We start from the raw sequence: 20,297 nt of genomic DNA on the forward strand, positions 1-20,297 counted from the left end.
CCAATGACAAGAATGAGGTCATGTCTCCTACATCACCAACAATGAATCTTGGAGCACAAGATTTGGCATGGATACTCAAATTCTGCAGAATGTATAGTGATCCTCCGAACAAGTTACATTCTTTCTCCGGAAGGCCTAGGTTTGGAGTAGTCCCAAGAGTTGTCGTAGTATCTGAAGGCTTATCTCTAGATCAGGTGATGACGGAGTTTATGGTCCGAGTTGATGCCACTCCTTTTCTAATTAAGTACACGCCTAGTGACCTTGACGACCCTGCCAAAGGATTGATTTTTGATATTAAGAAGCTAAAATACGAATTATGCTATAGTCGCGGGAAGCAAAAGTATACATTAGAGTGCAAGCGGGATGCACTTGACCTTGTATATCAAGGTCTTGATGTTCATGTGCCTAAGACTTTTATTAAAAAACATGAGCACAAGGGGGATGAGAAGAATCGTGATGCAGGGTTTCTATTGTCTTGTGATTACATTACAATTAGAAGACAGGCTCCAAAAGCTGATATTGAAAGACTATTGGCATGGCAGAAGGCTGGAAGAAGTAATCTTGAGGTGACATATCTGCGGTCTGAGTTTGAGAATGGAAGTGAGAGTGATGAACATGTACTATCAGATCCTAGTGATGATGATGGATACAATGTAGTTCTTTCTGACAACTGTCAGCGGGTCTTTGTTTATGGTCTCAAACTCTTATGGACGATAGAGAATAGGGATGCTGTTTTCTCTTTTGTTAGTGGAATATCGAAGGTCTTCGAACCTGCTCAACCTTCTCCTTCTCGTCAGCATACACAGAGGAAGATTCTTGAACGAAACCAAGAAAATCAAGAGGAAATTTCAACATCTTCTGCAAGCTCTAGAGAAAGCCAAACAGTTAGTATGTGTTCATCTTATTTTGCTCATTTTAACACACTTGCTTTTAAAATGAGGAAAATTTTAAAATTTTGTGTATTAACACAGAGCAAAATAATTATTTTGGCTATTAGTGGATATCAAAAGAAATTTTAGTATTCAAAAATTTAACGGAATTTCATTGGAGTATTTTTGTAGCATTTTCTTTTTCTAAATGAACTCCGGAAAGAATATTATTAACTGTTGACACTGATCTATATCCAGCTAAAGTTGAGACTAGTGGATCTGATGAAGAAGGCACTAGTCACTTCATGGTGAATGTCATTGAGCCACAATTTAATCTTCACTCAGAGGAGGCCAATGTAAGTAATCACATGCGTTGGAATGTGCATTCAACAGCATTGCCTATTTTAGAGCGTGGTAACATATAGTTAACCAACAAAATTGGCGCTGTTATTGCTTTGGGTATAAGGAGCTTGTTTACTTGTTGATAAACCTTACTTTGATGGATACCAGGGTCGCTTTCTGCTGGCTGCCGGTAGTGGTCGTGTTATAGCACGATCGTTTCAATCTATTATGCGTGTTGGCGCAGAAGTAATCCAGCAGGCTCTTGGCACAACAAGTTTACAGAGTCCAAAAAGTATTCCTGAAATGACATGGACACGATTGGAATTTTCTGTGATGTTAGAGCATGTGCAGGCCCATGTTGCTCTGACTGATGTTGACCCAAGTGCTGGGGTGCAGTGGCTCCCAAATATTCGCAGACACTCACCAAAACTGAAGCGTATTGGGGCTCTACTTGAAAGAGTTTTCATGCCTTGTGACATGTACTTGCGGTATACCAGACACGATGGTCTATCCCCGGATCTGAAGGTAACACAATCTATTTATAGTTTTTGCTAGAAAACTAGTAGGTTTCTTGAATCTCTACTCTGTTTCAACGAAGTTATTGAGTCCTAGTTCAAAGCAACATCCAAAAAAGTAGGCAAAAAATAAAGATATAAATGATAATATAGCACTACTAATTGAAAGGAATGGTATATTTTTGGGTTCTTTATAGTGGGGTTCTATGAACCACGTACGAGTTTTGCATTGCTTGTTAGGAGTAGTTCAGTTGAAGTACACATGATACCAATGCATCGTGTAACTAAAGAAAATGGGTTTCCTTCGATTCTAATTGTCTTTCTACACAAGCAACCTAATTACTGTTTCCTTCGTAATTAATTCTTATTTATCTATGAGCACGATAATTATCCAGTACAGGTGACCAACAAAAAAAAAATCTTATTTATGACCTTACAGGTGAAACCACTAGAAGAGATCACTTTTAATTCGCGGAACATAGCAGCTACAATGACATCTCGACAGTTCCAAGTTATGATGGACGTTTTGACCATCCTTCTCTTTCCTGCAACGTAAGTAACGAAACCTGAATAAATTAAAGGCACGAGCACTTTCATTTTCTTCTTTTTTGTAGTTACTAGCTTAAAATTAGCCCAAGTAAATTTTAGAATCCATATCTATTCTAATGCCACCATTTCAACTTGATGATTATTAGTATGGGTAAACTTCAAAAACTTGTTTTCTCTTTGTTTTGTAAATATTTTCTAGCATTAAAAGGGAGTTCTTTTTATGAATTAGGTCTCACAAAAGTAGTCTCCATTTTCCAACTGAAGATGATGATATTGATGACGAGATCGATGAAGTAGTTCCATACGGAATTGAAGAAGTAGAACTTGCAAAAATCAACCTTGAAGAGAAAGAGTGGGAGCAAAGGTTGATTCTTGATGATATTCGAATATTGTCTCATCATTCCGATAATGTGGAAGATATGCATGTGGAGAAAAAAGGTGACTTGTGGATGATTAGTACCAGAAAATCCATACTGGTAAGTCCCTACGTACGGAATGATGTTTATTTAGATGTTCTATCATGATATAATGTGAATAAAAGTACAAATTTTCTTCATTTCAGCCCTTAATATTTCACATAACCACCAACCAAACTAATGTCCAAACTTTACTTTTTGAATTGGCATAGATTTGTCTTCATGATTCTTTGTCCATGCTTCAACTTATTTCATTACTAAGTGATGTGCATGCAACCATTATATAGATACCAACCTGTTTTCTTTTGTATGGGTTTTGTCTATATTCATGAGAGTAATTGCAGTTCTTGTTGGTGTGATTTAGGTGCAAAGACTAAAGAAAGAACTCTTATATGTACAAAAGTCTAGAAAGACGGCTTCTGCATCTTTAAGAATTGTCCTGCAGAAGGCTGCAAATCTGCGACTGATGGAGAAGAACAGAAGTGCACCATATGCTATGCGCATTTCCTTGGAAATTAATGAGGTTGTTTGGTGCATGCTTGTAGATGGTAGAGCCTTTGCTGAAGCAAAGATAAATAACATGGTAAATTTATGCATCATGTTTAAGTATTCACCATCATATATATCCTGATTACTCTTTATACAAATGGGATGTTTTGAGAGATAACATCAATTTAGAATCTTTCTCAGTCTTTTCAGTTGATTTCTGACTTAGTCCGTTGCATTATGTAAAAAAAAAACTAGTATATATTTATTTGGATTTATATATGCAGACTTATGACTTTGATAGAGATTACAAAGACACTGGTGTTGCTCGATTCACCACCAAGAGCTTTGTTGTTAGGAACTGTCTGTGTAATGCAAAGTCGGATGAGGTTTTATCAGCATGGAATCCTCCACCCGAGTGGGGAAAGTACGTTTTCCTTGCTTGTTTATCTATCATATATTATCTATCATGCCTGTATTTTTTCCATATATTACATGATCTGCAAGACATTTATAATGGTTTCTTTATTTTTTTTATATATATAAATGATGCTTTCATAGTTGCATTGGAAAAAGTATTGATTGTTTAAGAGATATGAAAGGAACCATAGAGCCACAACTATGAACCTTATGAAGTGTGCTTCATCTTTTTACCACATATGAAGTGCAATGTAATTCTGTTTGCAGGAAATTCATGCTACGTGTGGATGCAAAGCAGGGAACACCAAAAGATGGAAATCCTCTTGACCTTTTTCATGTAAGTAACTTCTGTTGCCTTTTTATCATTTGTTACTGGATTTTCAAAAGTGTGGACCGAAACATGCTAATAGTTGTGACTCGTTTTCAGTTAATGACTTCATTTGATATTTTTAAATGAACCGTCTTCTCTTGTTGTGTAAGTTTCCATATCCTTTTGATAGTATCTGTCATTCTTGTAGGTGGAGATTTACCCTCTCAGAATCCAGTTGTCAGAGACAATGTACAAAATGATGTGGGAGTATTTCTTCCCAGAGGAAGAGCAGGATTCACAAAGGCGACCGGTCAGAACTAGCATCACAATTTAGCATGTAGATGAAAATCTGATTAAAAGAGTTGAGTATATATAAAATCCTATTTGGTTAACTGTGTATCTTGCAGGAAGTTTGGAAAGTTTCGACAACAACTGGTTCAAAACGTGTAAAGAGACAGTTAGAAAGCAATGTTGAACGTGTTCAAGTGGGCTTTCATCATAGTTTATTCGTCAAAGTTTTGAATGAATTTTCGCCATTCGTTTTCAGAATTTACTTGCATTCTATTTGCAGAAATCCACCGCTGGTGGTTCAGCTGATCAGGAACTGAGACGAACATCTTCGTTCGACAGGAATTGGGAAGAAAGTGTGGCAGAATCTGTAGCTAATGAACTTCTTCTACAGTCTTATAATTGCGCTGTGTCATCTTCCAATGACCATAAAGGGGAGTCCTCTAGACAGATGAATTTCAAAAACGCCAAAACTGACAAGCCTCGCAGCTCTTCTCATAGAGAAAAGAAGGCTAGAAAAAAACAAGTGGAGATGATAAAGTTTAACAACATTAAAATAAGTCAGGTGAGTTGACTAGTTTCTACGACTACATTGGAACTTTAAGGTCAGAGTTTGGCTTATTCAATCGGTTTTATCTCAGGTGGAACTTCTAGTTACCTATGAGGGCTCAAGATTTGTCGTAGAGGACCTCAGATTGTTGATGGATAAATTTTCTCTTGACGAGTTTGCTGGGACCTGGAGGGGACTTTTTGCTCGTGTTAAAAAACACATAACATGTGGAGTACTGAAGTCTGTTATTGGAATGCAGGTAAGATTTATCAATTGTGCATTTTTGCTTTATTGAAGTCATTATGAGTCCAGTTATCTGAAACACTATGCTTCTGAATGATGATTAGTTTCTTCCAAATCAAAATTTCAGGGGAAGAAATTCACATACAAATCACAATACAAATCACAAGAGAATGCTGAGTCTTCTGACGATGACCTTAAACTAAGTGACAATGATGAAAGTGGTGTTTTACCAAAAAAAATATATGATGAAAGTGGTGGAGCTGGGGATAATTTTGTAACTTCTGTTCGAGGACTCTTCAATACCCAAAGACGAAAGCCTAAAGCATTTGTCTTAAGAACTATGCGGGGTGAAGCAGATAATGACTTCAACGGGGAGTGGAGTGACAGTGATGTTGAATTTTCTCCTTTTGCCAGGCAGTTAACTATAACAGAGGCTAAGAGGCTCATCAGACGACATACTAAGAAATCTCGTCCAATTTCTGAAAGAGGTTAGTAGAAACCATCAATGCTTTTCACATATCTTGAAAGTTCCAAGCCATTTATCTATTTCCAATCAATCAGGACTAATTAAGTCCTAAGGATATAATTATTGTTCATGGCCTTGTAGAACATCTTAACTCTCTTAGAAAGTGATCTTTTAGTTTTATAGATAAGGATCCTAGTGGTTTTGTGGTATATGTTCAGAGTAATTTTATTCTCAGTCTGTTCGTTTCCTGCTCGACTCAGCTTTCTGACTTGTTTTTCTTCTTAGGTTCGATGTCCCAACAAAGAGAGTCACTTCCATTATCTGTAAGAGAGACCGATGCGTCTGAAAGTTCTTATTCAAGCGAATCTTCACCGTATGAAGATTTTTCAAGATAAAAATAAAATAGATGTTGTTAAGACTAAAAGTCTGCAAGTAAACGTATTCAATAGAGGTACACGTTTTTTTTTTTGAAAGAATGTTAAATTTATTCAAATCAAAAAGGCTTTTGTACAACTAGTCCATCTTTAGTTTAAACAAGAGTGATATCTTTTAACCCAAAACAGTGGTTAAGCTCGCCTAATCCATAGTCGAAAACCAAACCGCCATTGTGTTGTTGAACACTGTACCTCCTCTTCCACGCAGTGAACTGATTCGGTTTCTTAGCTGCTTGTCGATGAACTTGGTAATAATGCTCGGGGAACGTTTGACCGTGCCGTGCCTTCTACCATTCCTCTCAAGCCAAATGGTGTGCACAGAGACTTGAAATACATATCTGAGGAGGAACTTAGTGTCTCCTGAGAAGGCATTCGTTGATATTAGATCCAGAATTTGATCCCACATGTGTGAGTATCTCTGTCCGAGAAGCTTTCTAGTGAGGTTACTCCATATGGCCTCGGTGAAGGGGCAGCTGAAGAATAGGTGATTTCTGGATTCAGTAGCTGTGTTGCCGAGGATGCATTGAGCATTAGCTTGAGCGTTCCACTGCAATAGTCTATCTCCTGTTGCCAAGCGGTTATGTACTGCAATCCAAGACAAGACAGAGTACTTAGGCGTTGATCCGGGGAACCAGATGCCCTTGCACCACTGAACATTTGTTTGCTGCACACGCGTTAGAGTCCAAGTTTGGTGTGTGTTAAAACAAGGTCGAAACACATCTCCTTTGCCTTTCCATAGAACCACATCGTCTTCTGCTACAAGTCCCTGGGCCCTCAGCTTCATGATCTCCTTGTCAATGGTGATCAGATGTTCTGCTCTGTAACGGCGACTCCGATAGTTTTGAATTACAAACTCCACCGTGGCGTTGATATTGATACCAAGCGCAATGCATCCTTGCATATTTGTGAGATCGAATATCCTACCCAAAGGGGACCACTCATCAAACCAAAAAGAGGTAGTAGCACCACTTTTATTTCAACTTTGATAAAAGATCTGGCCAGAACTCTGTACTTCAGTAGCTTCTTCCAAATCCAAGAACCAAGAGAGCTGTCCTCATTGATATTCCAAAATGTACCTTTTCGTATCAAATATCTTTTGACCCATTGAACCCATAGTGTAGACTGCGACACAAGCCTCCATATGTGTTTTAAGCAGCATACTCTATTTGTCTCTATCAAAGAACGTAAACCCAGACCCCCTTCCTCTTTCGGCCTACAGACGTTGTCCCATGATATCTTAGCTTTTGTTGTGGTCATTGCAGATCCTGACCATAAAAAAGATGAACACAATTGATCGATCTCCTTGATACATTGTGTCGGAAGCCGATAAACAGACATCCAAAAATTTGTTATACTATAAATCACAGAGCCAATGAGTTGCAATCGACCAGCAAACGAAAGCTGCCTTGCCGTCCAAGAAGTAATGCGCTTTTTGACTCTGTTCACCAGAAGAGAGTAGTCAGTCGCTGTCATACGCTTGGTTAGGAGTGGGACGCCAAGATAACGAACCGGAAGAGTCCCCACCTCGAATGGGAATTGCTCTAGAATGGCCTCTCTGTCTTCACATACACCAGCTAAAAACAGAGTGGATTTTTCGAGACTTATATGTAACCCTGACTTGCCCAAAAACTCTTTGAAAACATCAAGTACTCCTTCCACTGAGCTTTTTTTTCCATCTGAAAAAATTAAGAGATAATCAGCGAAACATAGATGAGTCAGCTGAACCTCTTTGCAATAAGGATGATATCCTATCTTCTTCTCCTCTGCGGCTTTGTTCAACAACTTTGAGAGAACCTCCATACATATAACAAACAGATACGGGGATAGAGAACATCCTTGCCGCAGCCCTCTTGAACTATTAAAATAACCAGCCAGTTCTCCATTTATCTGAACCGAAAAGGATGCCAACTCAATACATTTCTTCACCCAAAGAACAAATTTCTCCGGAAGCCTTATAGCCGAGAGAATAGACAGCAAAAAAGACCATTGAACTGAGTCAAAAGGCTTTAGAAATATCAATCTTGACTGCACATCTAGAAGATATCATCGGCTTGTGGTAGCTCTTCACCAATTCAGATGCAAGAAGTCTGTCTTTTTACGAACGCTGATTGGTTAGTAGAGATGAATTTGGGAAGAATTCTTTTCAACCTGTTTGCCAAGATCTTCGATAGCACCTTATATAGAATATTGCAACAAGAAATAGGTTTGTAATCACCCATTTTTGTTGCTTCCTCTCTCTTCGGTATTAGAGCTAAGATGGTTGAATTGATGCCTTTAGGCAGGAAGCCTGTGGTAAAGAAGGACTGTACTGCTGTAACAAAATCACCGCCTATGACAGACCAAGCTGATTTATAAAATTCACAAGTATATCCATCAGGTCCTGGGGACTTATTTGCAGCCATTGCAAATAAGACATTCTTAATCTCCTCCGCAGATACCTTCTTATCTAAAAGCCGCATGTCCGTTTCATCACACTCAAACCCCAACAGAGACTTGAGCTCAGCTCCGGAAATTCCCACAAAATCTTCTGGTTTGTGAGATAAGAATCGAGAAAAATGCCCCACTGCTTCCACTTTAATTTCCTCTTGAGTCTTTGCTATTGTACCATCTTCTCTTTGGATCTCTCTGATCGCATTTCAGACCTCTCTAACTTGTGCCCCACGATAGAACTGCTTATTATTTCCATCTCCAATACCCAACCAGTGAACCTTAGCCTTTTGACTTATAGTTTTTTCCTCCAAGGTAGAAAGAAAGTTCCATCTGTCATAGGCTTTTGATTCCTCCCTCATATTTTCTTGTGTTGGATTAAGCATCGTACTACTTTGTCGATCACAAAGTATGCCCCAAGCTTCTTTTGTTTTCTTTGCAATATCCCCAATATGCTCCTTGTTTAACTTCCGCAGAAGTGGTTTCAGGAGCTTTAACTTCTTGGACAGACGATGCATGGCAGAGGTAGAATTAAAGAGAGGATCGGAAGATGACCAAAAATCTTGAACCAGTGGCAGAAACTCCGGAAAGTCAGCAACTGCGTTTACAAATTTAAAAGGTTTTCTGATTCTAGCCATCCCTTGTTCGTTTTCGTGTAACTTCACAATGCAATCTCGTTTTGAATCCTCCTATTGAGCTTTTTACGATCGATCTCCGTTTGAATTTCAAGTCGAAGTAGTGGAGATCTCTTCCCCCTAAGATAGATTTCGTAGTCTCGGATTTGCAGATTCTAACACTCTCTTCCGTGTTGACTTTTTGATTGTTTGTTGGCTTATAAAGGAATCTCTCTCAAGACTCAGGAGCTATACGCGCTTGTGTTCTTGACTCGTTACATGGATCTCATCACGGACTATGTGTCTCTCTACAACACCGTGATGAAGATCGTCTTCATTGTTAGCTCTTTGGCTATCGTTTGGTGTATGCGTAGGCATCCATTAGTGAGGAGGTCGTACGATAAGGATCTTGACACGTTTCGTCATCAATACGTTGTGTTAGCATGCTTTGTTTTGGCACTTGTCCTGAATGAGAAGTTGTTACGAGTTGTATAAGAAACTTGATCAAAAAGAAAGACAAATTGTATTCCTTAAAGAACAAGCAATTACACGGTTTAGAGTTTTACTAAGAAGTACTCTCTCTCCTCTCACAAAATGATCGAACTTCTCACTCGATAACCCTCACCTTATTAGCTACTACGATTATATAAAACGAAAGAGATCAGCCACGTCACTAGACAGCCCATGTGCTCTCCCACAAGGTTGTTGCAACGAACGGATCCTCCTCTCCAATTTATTCCTTTTGCTTCTCACGTGTGACTTCAGATATTTCCCAACTCCTTCTCACGTGACTCTGCTTCCTGCTGATGGATTGGGCTTCTCCTGCGGTACTGATAGATGATAGGCGGCCTTCTAGCCTCATACGTAACATTACCCCCTCCATTCAAACTGACCTTGTCCTCAAGGTCAAGCTCAGGAAACTGCTTCAGCATAACGCTCTCCCACTCCCAAGTACAGTCTGCTTCCGGTAAGCCTGCCCATTTGATCAGTAACTCGTTGTGACCCGTCGTCTCGTTCACTCTGCGCGCCAGTACTGTTTCTGGTACCGTCTCCAAAATTCCCTCAGAAGTCAGCTGCGGTGGAATGGTTGCCGGAGCTAAGGATTCACCCACCGCTTTCTTTAGTTGTGACACATGAAAGGTGGGGTGAATCTTAGCTTATGGTGGTAACTCCAAACGATATGCGACCTTTCCCACCTTAGCGGCCACTTTAAACGGTCCATAGAAGCGAGCCGACAGCTTCTCATTAGCTCTCCTAGCCAGCGACTTCTGTCTGTACGGACGGAGCTTTAGGAACACCATTTCTCCTTCTTGAAACTCCACCTCGCGTCGATGCGCATCAGCTCTAGCCTTCATCGTTTGCTGCGCGCGCAAGAGATGCTGCTTCAAAACTGCCAGCGTCTCATCTCTGTCCTTCAAACGTGCTTCCAAGTCTGCGTTATTAGTTGATCCGTTCTCATAACTCACCAGCGATGGAGGGTCTCTCCCATAAACAGCTTTAAATGGAGACATCTGAATTGCTGAGTGGAATGAGGTGTTGTAGCTGAACTCAGCCCACAGTAAGTACTTTGGCCAAGTGCGAGGCTTCTCTCCTGCGAAACAGCGGAGATATGTCTCGAGCCCACGATTAGTCACCTCAGTCTGGCCGTCAGATTGTGGGTGGTACGCTGTGGAGAAACAGAGGTTAGTCCCTGCTAGGCGAAACAACTCCTTCCAGAACTGCCCAGTGAAGATACGGTCCCTATCAGAAACGATGGTCTTTGGGAACCCGTGGAGCTTCACTACCTCTTGCACAAATGCCAGAGCCACATCTACTGCTGTGAACGGGTGCTTGAGGCTCACAAAGTGGGCATACTTGAATAGGCGATCGACTACCACGAGAATTGTGTTGACCCCCTCCGACTTAGGCAAACCTTCAATGAAGTCGAGTGAAACATCCTCCCAGATGTTGTTTGGAATGGGTAAGGGCTGTAACAAGCCCCCTGGTGCCAGAGTTGAATACTTGTGGCGCTGACACGTCTGACATGCCGCTACATACTTCCTGACGTCTGACATCATCCCTGGCCAGTAGAACAGTGCTCCCACACGCTTCTGAGTTTTTAACACACCCCCGTGTCCTCCATACTTGCTATCATGATACTCCCTTAAGATCACTCCTATCAGGTTGGATGTTTTTGGTATCACTAGCTTCCCTTGCCTCAGTAATCTCCCCTGCACCAACGTATAGTCTGGATGCTCCGTAGACCCCTCCTGAAGCGCATGAATAATCTTTCCCAATTCTGCGTCCCTTTCCACTTCTGATCCTACTTCTTCCAGTTGGATCGCGACGGGTACAAATAGAGCGAATAGCTCTGGCACTGGACTCTTTCACGATAAAGCATCAGCCGCTTTGTTCTCCAAGCCTGGCTTGTAGTGGATGTCAAAATCAAATCCCAGTATCTTTGTTAGCCACCGTTGATACTCCATGTTGATTTCTCTCTGTTCCAAGAGAAGCTTCAGGCTCTCCTGATCGGTTCTCACCACAAACTTCCTCCCCAATAAGTAGTGTCTCCATTTCTGGATAGCAAACACAATCGCCATGAGCTCCCTCTCATATACTGATTTCTGCTGCTGCCTTTCTGTCAACGCCTGGCTGAAGAAGGCAATGGGACGTTGGTTCTGCATCAACACCGCTCCCAGTCCCACTCCCGATGCGTAAGATTCTACTACAAACAGCTCGTTGAAATCAGGCAATGCCAAAACCGGTACTGTTGTCATAGCTCCCTTCAGCTTCTGAAAAGCCACAGTCGCCTCTTCTGACCACTTAAACTGCTCCTTCCTCAGCAAGAAGGTGAGTGGTCTTGCAATGTCGCCGTACCCTTGCACGAACTTCCGGTAGTAGCCGGTGAGTCCCAAGAACCCACGCAGTTCCTTCACTGTCTTAGGAATATTCCACTCCACCATAGCTCGTATCTTTCCCTCATCTGCCGCCACTCCATCAGCGGAAATGATATGCCCCAGATACTCAATGCTTGTGCTGCCAAACTCACACTTCTTCCTGTTAGCGTACAAGCTTTGAGCACTGAGCACCTCCATTACCAACCTCAAGTGTTCCTCGTGTTCCTCCATCGACTTACTGTAGATGAGAATGTCGTCGAAGAACACGAGAACAAACTTCCTCAAGTAGGCTCTGAAGACATCGTTCATCAGCGACTGAAAGGTAGCCGGTGCGTTAGACAACCCGAAGGGCATTACTAGGAACTCGTAATGCCCATCGTGAGTCCTGAACGCCGTCTTCCGCACGTCTTCCGCCTTCACCAGTATCTGATGGTACCCAGCCTTCAAATCCAACTTCGAAAAGACTACAGCTCCTTGCAGTTCGTCGAGTAGTTGGTCAATCATAGGGATGGGGTAGCAGTCTGCTATGGTCACCTTATTCAACGCCCGATAATCCACGCAGAACCGCCAGCTGCCATCTTTCTTCTTGACCAGTAGCACCGGACTTGAAAACGGACTACTACTGTCTCTGATGATACCCGCTGCTAGCACAGCTGTCACTTGCTTCTCAATCTCTTCTCGCTGTGCCTGGGGGTATCTAAACGGCCTCACACTCACTGGACTAGCATCATTCTTCAACACAATAGCATGCTCTTTATTCCTCGAGAGAGGTAAACCTTGAGGTTCCTCAAACACTCCTACATACTTCTCCACGATCCCCTGCAGTTGTTGAGGTACCTCCGGCGTCTTCACTATCGGCCCTGCTTCTAGTTGTAGGCCATTGAACTCTATCAGCATCGCTTCCCCATCTTGTTGCATCGCCTTCTTGATAGCTTTGGCAGATGCCGCAGAGCAGCACAAACTCGGGTCTCCTTGGAGGGTGTACTTCACGCCATCAATCTTGAACTTGAGCACTTGTAACCTCCAATTCACCTTGGTTGTGCCCAATGTCTCCAGCCACTGTACCCCAAGAATCACATCAGCGCTGCCAAGTTCCAACGGTAGGAAGCTTGACGTGATGATGCATTCTTGCAAGGTCAGCTCCAAATCGCCACACAAACCAGCTCCATTGAACATAACTCCTCCTGCCGTCAGCACACGGTAACCGTGAGTCCTGTCGGTCTCCAAGTCCAGCGAACGCACCAACTCCTTCAAAATGAAGTTATGGGTGGCTCCGCTGTCGATGAGCACCACTACGTCACGCCCTTTGAGTGTTCCCTGGAGCTTGATCGTTCGGGAAGATGATATCCCAACTATCGAGCTCATAGAGATTTCTGCAACTTCCGCCGCTGCCGTCGGAATCTCCTCCTCCGCTTCCGCCAAACAGTTCGTCACATCGAGCTCAGTACCGTCGTCAAGGACCATCATCACCACCACCTCCGCGTGCTTACATCGGTGGCCGTAGACGTACTTCTCGTCACACTGGAAACATAACCCCTCTGCCTTCCATTTTGCAACCTCCGCCGGCGTTAGGCGACGAAATGGAGGTTTCAGGCGATTATGGTTCGGTTTTGTGGTTGTGTTGTTAGACGACGTCGTCGCAGTCTGACTGGCCTTATTCTTCTGCTGGTTTTGGCCCGATCCACTTGTTGGGCCGTCTTCCCTTGTTGGGCCTGGAAACGCCCATTAAGGGCCCGACTCCCTTTCGATGGGTTCTCGTTAGGCTCCTCCGCCTCCTCTTCTTCGTTAGACCAGTCCTCCACCAACACCGCAACATCCATCATCCTTTGGAGGTTTCGAGGCTCCCTCATCCTTACTCCCGCCCTGATTTTAGATCGGAGACCGTTCATAAACGTCATCTCCAGTATCGAGTCAGGTATCTCCGGCGCGTTAGACGCCAACGCGATGAAATCTCGCCGGAAGTTTCTCACCGTTCCCTTCTGCCAGAGTCGCAGCAACCTCTCTCCCACGCTGGTATCCTGAGTGGGTGAGAACTGTTCCAGCACTCGAGTCTTCATCTGCTCCCAGCTCAAGAAGGGGTTACGGCTCCTCTCCCATCGGTACCATGGTAGCGCCTCTCCCGTGAAACTCATCCGCACTGCCTTGAGTTTCTCTTCCTCCGAGAACTCTCCGATCTCGAAGTATTGTTCGACGCGGAGCACCCAACTTGCTGCCTCCTCGCCGTCGAACAACGGTATCTCCATTCTCCGCGTCATCGATCCTTCGTGATCCTCTAACACACCCCACGGTGGACGTCGGGTCGTGACGGATCCCGACGACGGACCTGAGTCACTCACCGACTTCACCGCAGAATGGGTCTGAGGTTCTCCGATCATCTGTTTTCCCGATCCTTCTCCTACTTGCGCCACGGTTTGGATCGGCCCGCCTGGGTTGGAGATCACATCGGAGAGTGACGGCCCTTCCACACGCCTCACCTCCCCTCCCATCTGATGCTCCTTCCTCAGGTCAAGCTTCTCGAAACCCATGGACAGCATCCTCATCATCTCCGACATCTTTGCCTCCATTTGTTCCTCCATGGTGGCTAGCTTCCCCTCCATCGCTACGAGACGATCCTCCTCGCGATGGGTTGGTTCTGCCACCTTGTCATCGTTCTTCCTTGGTGCCATTGCAAACGTCCAGGTTCGTCTTGCTCTGATACCAAATTTGTTACGAGTTGTATAAGAAACTTGATCAAAAAGAAAGACAAATTGTATTCCTTAAAGAACAAGCAATTACACGGTTTAGAGTTTTACTAAGAAGTACTCTCTCTCCTCTCACAAAATGATCGAACTTCTCACTCGATAACCCTCACCTTATTAGCTACTACGATTATATAAAACGAAAGAGATCAGCCACGTCACTAGACAGCCCATGTGCTCTCCCACAAGTTGTTGCAACGAACGGATCCTCCTCTCCAATTTATTCCTTTTGCTTCTCACGTGTGACTTCAGATATTTCCCAACTCCTTCTCACGTGACTCTGCTTCCTGCTGATGGATTGGGCTTCTCCTGCGGTACTGATAGATGATAGGCGGCCTTCTAGCCTCATACGTAACAGAAGTTCACGTTTCAAGAGGTATATCTTCATAACCCTTTTTGGTGTGTAGATACAATAGGAAAACGAATACTTCTAGGACGGACACAGGCTAGTGTTTATGCGGTAGTGTAGCTTCTCATTTCAAGAAGTATCTTCAGATGCCTTTGTATTTGTGGTTTGTAGATAATTAGGAAAGACGAATACTTCTGGGAGATAGCTAGTAGTAAGCATAGTTTAATTGTTTTCTTTTAAAGCAGTATTGTGGATTGCTCTCATATGTTGTGTTATCTTCCTTTTGGCTCATTCGTTATACATCACACTTACATATGGGTGATTTTGGTTTTGCTTTTATCATTTTCTTAAACACCATATGATATAAGTCAGTTCTTTACAGATATGAATTTTATAATTTTCTTGGCTGTTGGTAGAATTACATAGCCTGTGTTTTATAGTTTCACTTGAAACTTTGTCACAGCTGGTGCTAAAGCTTGTTTGAATTTTTTGCCACTTCTCATATCTTGCTGCATATTATGAGAATTCCCTTTTAGTGTATATTAAAGGAATCTGATGTGTCATCATCGTTGGTTGTGAAAAGGTTTACTTCCAGAAGGTGCTCATGAATTTATGTTATCAGCATCTCGCTATGTTTCTTGTCGAAACGTTCTTTGATTAAGCTTGTCAGATGCGCCTATATTATCTCTTTATTTGGAATTCACTAGAAACATTTGGCGTTACCTACATGGATACATACCAGCTGTATCCTGAAGTAGTATTTCAGCAATGTGACTTGTGTGTATTGATGATAGTCAGAAATGCAGTGCAACATGCTAAAGCTTTGAATTTGAAAACCACTGTAGGTGTTCTGGACTTCTGGGCCTTTTCTATATATTTGGAGGCGGTTGCTATCCTTCCGCAGTTGGTTCTGCTACAGAGAAGTGGGAATGTGGACAATTTGACTGGACAATATGTTCTGTTTCTTGGGTACGTAATTTTTGCTAGCTTGATCCTTTACCTTTAATGGGTTCCCATTTTGGTTCTTAATGTTGATATAGCATGAGTACTACGGTAATGCTATTGTAATCTTTTCATTTTGCATAACAAACAGACTGAGTTATTTTTGTTATGCATTTTGTGTGTTTGTACGCAAAATCTGAATGAGCAATGAATTTAACTTGCAGGGCGTATCGTGGACTATATATCGTCAACTGGATCTATCGCTATTTCACAGAAGATCATTTCACCACATGGATCGGTAGTCATTCTTACAACAAAGAAGCACCAAATTACATTTGACCGATCTGTTCTTCCTCATTGCTAATGTTTGTTTGACGTATTTGCATTTTCCCAGCTTGTGTCTCCGGTCTAGTCCAGACAGCTCTCTATGCGGATTTCTTCTACTACTACTACTTAAGGTAAAGAGACCTCTACTCTAAAACCTGTAACACCCACTGATTATGCACTGACTTTGAATCCCTTTCTGCTTCATTTTAGCTGAAAAACCAACACCAAGCTTAAGCTTCCGGCTTGAGCAGAACCAAGACAAATTTTGCAAGTGTCAAAATTCAGGAAGTTACAACGATGGGGACACTAGAAAAACGAAAAAAAAAAGAGACATGGTTACAATCTAACAACGAGTTGAATGATGCAGGATTGTTGTTTAAGATGTGCTTTTAGCCTTTCAGTGAACATTGTAAGTTTGTAACTCTCACGTTGAGGTTGAAATCAAAACTCAAGTCTTTCTGGGGGAAACAAAAAATCACTGTTTTTCTTTTGTTCAGATTAGAAGAGCAAAGTACAAGAACAATGTCTTTGGAGAAAAGAAAAACTTAGAACTAGTCTTCTTGAGTGTGTTTTACTTTCTTGGTTTTCTTCTTGTGGTCTCGTGTCTTCTTGCTTCTTACCTCGTCTATCTCTTCACCCTTCTCTGAGACTTTATCTCTACTGCGTTTTTATTTCTTCGACCTCTTTTTCTTCACATGAGCCTCCTCTGTTTTATCTTCATCCTCTTCCTCATCATCTTCCTGGATCGTCATTCTCTCCTCTGTTTCAGCCTCAACCACTGTGTTTGCTACAGCTATCCGCCGCGTTCTCCTGCGCCTCCACCGTGAGACACGACACAAGAACGCTCACTATAGCCTCCAAACACTCCTCCTCCTCCATGATCCGGCTCTTGTTCCTCTCGTATATCGACAGGTTAAGCATCGCCGTCACCGATTTCTCCTGAGCCACAACATTCTCTGACTCGAGAAGCCTCCGAAGGTGAGGTATCGCCCTGGCCTCCGCGATAAACTCCCTATTCTCCTTCCCGGTTTTCGCCAAGAGACGAATCTCCCGCGCCGCGACGGTCTGAGCCGCTTCGGACCCGTCCGCTAGATACTCGATAAGTATCGAAACAGTAGCTTTGTTCGCCTCGACCGCAGCTTTCGTCGGAAGACCAGAAACAAACCCCTCGTTTGTCGACGAAGAATCCGTAACAAACTTAGACTCGTAACAGACCCCGCTCGCTGCGCACCACTGCAATATCAAATTCTTCAAAGCTCGGTTAGGTACGATCCGAGAGTCTGCAAGCATCTGCCCTGTCTTCGGGCAGGTACAGTGCCCTTCTTCGATCCTCCTAGCTATGGAGGTACGATCGTACGTCTGCCCTGTGGGTATAATCACAGGATCCGTCATCAGATCTAGAGAGATCGGGCAGACGAAATCCTTTGGAATTGGAACTGTAATGAATCCCTCTCCGTCTCCCTCTCCTTTACTCTTCTTCGGATTATTATTATTATTATTATTTTTGATTCTCCACTCTTCTTTGAATCCTTCAAACAGCAAGAACCTACAGTAACGCGTGATGGCCACGAAGCCGTTGATCACCGAACCCGTAGGCTCTACATCTCCGTAGTGGTTCGCGATCTGCTCCTCCAAGAATTCGATTTCGCTCCCGCAGGATTTCGAATCTCTGATCCCTAGTCTCTCGACGAAGAACGTTCTCAGAGAAAGTTTGTTAGGTATCTCCCCGTTCTCGAATCCGTCGAGGAACGAGTAGAGTGTTACACGTAACGACTCGTCGTTGCTGTCGACGTACAATCTCGACCTTCTCGATTGGTGCTGGAGAAGCTCGATCTGCTCCCTGACGTCGTCTCCGAGGGCGAGATCGAGGGGGAAGACGTCGAGGAGGGTAGAGACCTCTTGGTTGAGATCGTGGAAGTAGCCGGAGATGGATTGGGTTTGGAGGATCAGCCATAGCTTGCTTGAGTGAGCGACGTAGTCGAGGAGGATCTTGGATCTGTAGAGGAGGAGATAGAGCTCCTTGAGACAAAGCAACGCTGTGGAAGATGACGAGGAGCCCCAACGAGATTCCGTTAGGGATTCGAATAAGACGAGGAAGATCTCGATCTTGCGGATCAGCGAGCGAGCGTTTCTGCGTTGGAACGAGAACTGTGTGCCGCTGAAAGAAGAGATGATTTATGTGGAGATTGCTTCTAACCAAGGTTTGGACGAGAGGGAGGCCTGAGAGGTCAACGGGGGATAAGAAGGCTTCTAACCAAGGTGATCTTCTCCGCCGTAGAGATGAGAATATCGCTGCCGTAGCCATAGATTTTGATTCCGTATCAAAGATTTGTGTGTATATACGACGAACAAGAATCTATAGATTCGAAGAGAGGGAGAAAAAAAAAGTCAGAGGAGAAGAAAAGGAAGAAAGTGGAAAAAAAGAAAGGTTGAGAATTTTCTTTTATTATTAAATTTCTTTGTTGTCAGATTTGTTTTGTTTTTTTTTTCTCTCTCTCTCCAGCGAGAGGTTTCAGACAGTAAAGTCAATGCTCTGGAATGTAACGGATAGATAGATTGAATCCATCTTCTGTCCACTCGATTTTATGTTTTTACCCCTTCTTTAATTTTGTTTGACCAAACTGGTAAACTACTTTTAAGGTCAAAGAACACGTAGATTAATAATCAAAACCGCTTTTGTTTCTTGACAAATCTTTTCACTAATTTCGTGATCTTGATTAAAAAAAAAATAGACGAGTCAAAGACGCACATAGAATATCGTCAACAGCATCAGCCATTTAATTGGTTGGTTCCCCCTACCTTAGGTTACATGAAGTTGGGGAATAAAATTAGGCTGCCCAACATCTAAACAAAGATGCAGTTTTTTTTGTCCACCAATATAACACAAAACTAAGATATTATTTTGAGTCCCAAATTACCAACTATCTATCTGTTTTTCTAAATATTCACTTATATTTTTACTTTTATAAACAAAACCAAAATATAAAATAAAAATATACAAAGTTTGTTAACAGAGTTTATTTTCTACGCTATCAAAACCTCGTTCAGATTTTATTGACTTAAAATAAGAAACAACCTACAATTCCTATATGGTACAACACACATTAGTGTACTACTCTTTTCTAAGTAAACAATTTACAAAGATTATGAATCAAACACACATACATAGATCACCATCAACCCCATCAGAGTTCACTGTCTTCTACAGCTGTAAGCTTCACAGACCACTACAATGAAACTTTACGTGCTAAACTCCTGTTGAGTCTATCTTCCATCTTTCCGGAATTACTTTGCTAAGTACGTTAACTCTCAACGCACACCATCTCCGACGCACAACACATTTACCACGAGCTCAACATAATGGATAACTCCACTACACAAAGCGTCAACCCCAATACCACCAAACTAAGTTCACATTGGACTATATCAGACAATGCTTCAAAATGTTTTTTTGACACAAACAGTACTACACACCAAAGAAACTTCTCTCTTCTCTGAAGTCTTGCTTTTTCATAAGACATATTCCACTTTATACAGCTTACCAAAATTTGCTCTCCACGTCTTTAACTTTCTCTTCATATTTAGATAACGTGGCAGAATGTGGTTTTTTTACCTAATCATTTTTTTTATATATATTGCATAAAAATGTATGTTATTGGAGTGCAGCTCTAAATATTATCATTTTAGGTGCAAAGCTCTAATATAGATACATACAGAGTGTGGTCTTTTTCTTTGGTTCAAAACAGAGTGCGGTCTTTTTATCTAATCAAACTTTTATTTTTTCCATAAATAAAAATATTAATTTCACAAAGATGAAATTTTGTGTGCTTACAGAAAAAATTCCAAGAATTTTTCTTAAAAAATAATCGCGTTTGTTAAATTATTATTACTAAACCGATAATCACAATAAGTAATGTAGATATCACCATCGACCGACACTCCGACAGCACCGTCGACCGATACCGTTCACCGATCTACATCGATCGATACTTCTAACCGTATACCGATCGACACTACTCCGCGAAGCATGGTCGCGATTGTCATTCTCACGCAGGGCGAGAATGGAAACCTGTATGACCAAGATGGTCATCTGCTTAATGCAACAGGTCAGAAACTAGATGCACATGGAATCATAA

General features: G+C 42.3%; 2 protein-coding genes and 1 pseudogene across 2 annotated transcripts; 1 reads left to right on the top strand and 2 right to left on the bottom strand.

Annotated features, from left to right (window-relative positions):
* The first annotated feature begins 7 nt into the window (after positions 1 to 7).
* Positions 8 to 5,952, top strand: LOC130504522 (protein SABRE-like). The gene is made up of 14 exons (XM_056999131.1): positions 8 to 888; positions 1,128 to 1,225; positions 1,380 to 1,736; positions 2,166 to 2,278; positions 2,505 to 2,751; positions 3,056 to 3,274; positions 3,465 to 3,604; positions 3,865 to 3,934; positions 4,116 to 4,217; positions 4,315 to 4,392; positions 4,479 to 4,760; positions 4,837 to 5,004; positions 5,116 to 5,476; positions 5,740 to 5,952. The coding sequence occupies exons 1-14, from the start codon at positions 21 to 23 to the stop codon at positions 5,847 to 5,849; spliced, it is 3,213 nt and encodes a 1,070-aa protein (XP_056855111.1). The 5' UTR covers positions 8 to 20; the 3' UTR covers positions 5,850 to 5,952.
* Positions 5,953 to 6,030: 78 nt separating this feature from the next.
* On the bottom strand, positions 6,031 to 6,789 carry LOC130504523 (uncharacterized). Its single transcript, XM_056999132.1, has one exon. It carries the CDS (start codon positions 6,787 to 6,789, stop codon positions 6,031 to 6,033), a length of 759 nt encoding a protein of 252 aa, XP_056855112.1.
* Positions 6,790 to 16,633: 9,844 nt separating this feature from the next.
* On the bottom strand, positions 16,634 to 18,682 carry LOC108821796 (U-box domain-containing protein 17-like; annotated as a pseudogene).
* Between the last annotated feature and the right edge of the window lie 1,615 nt (positions 18,683 to 20,297).

The sequence above is a fragment of the Raphanus sativus genome, unplaced genomic scaffold (genome assembly GCF_000801105.2).
Source record: "Raphanus sativus cultivar WK10039 unplaced genomic scaffold, ASM80110v3 Scaffold1636, whole genome shotgun sequence".
In the NCBI taxonomy this organism is placed as follows: Eukaryota; Viridiplantae; Streptophyta; class Magnoliopsida; order Brassicales; family Brassicaceae; genus Raphanus; species Raphanus sativus.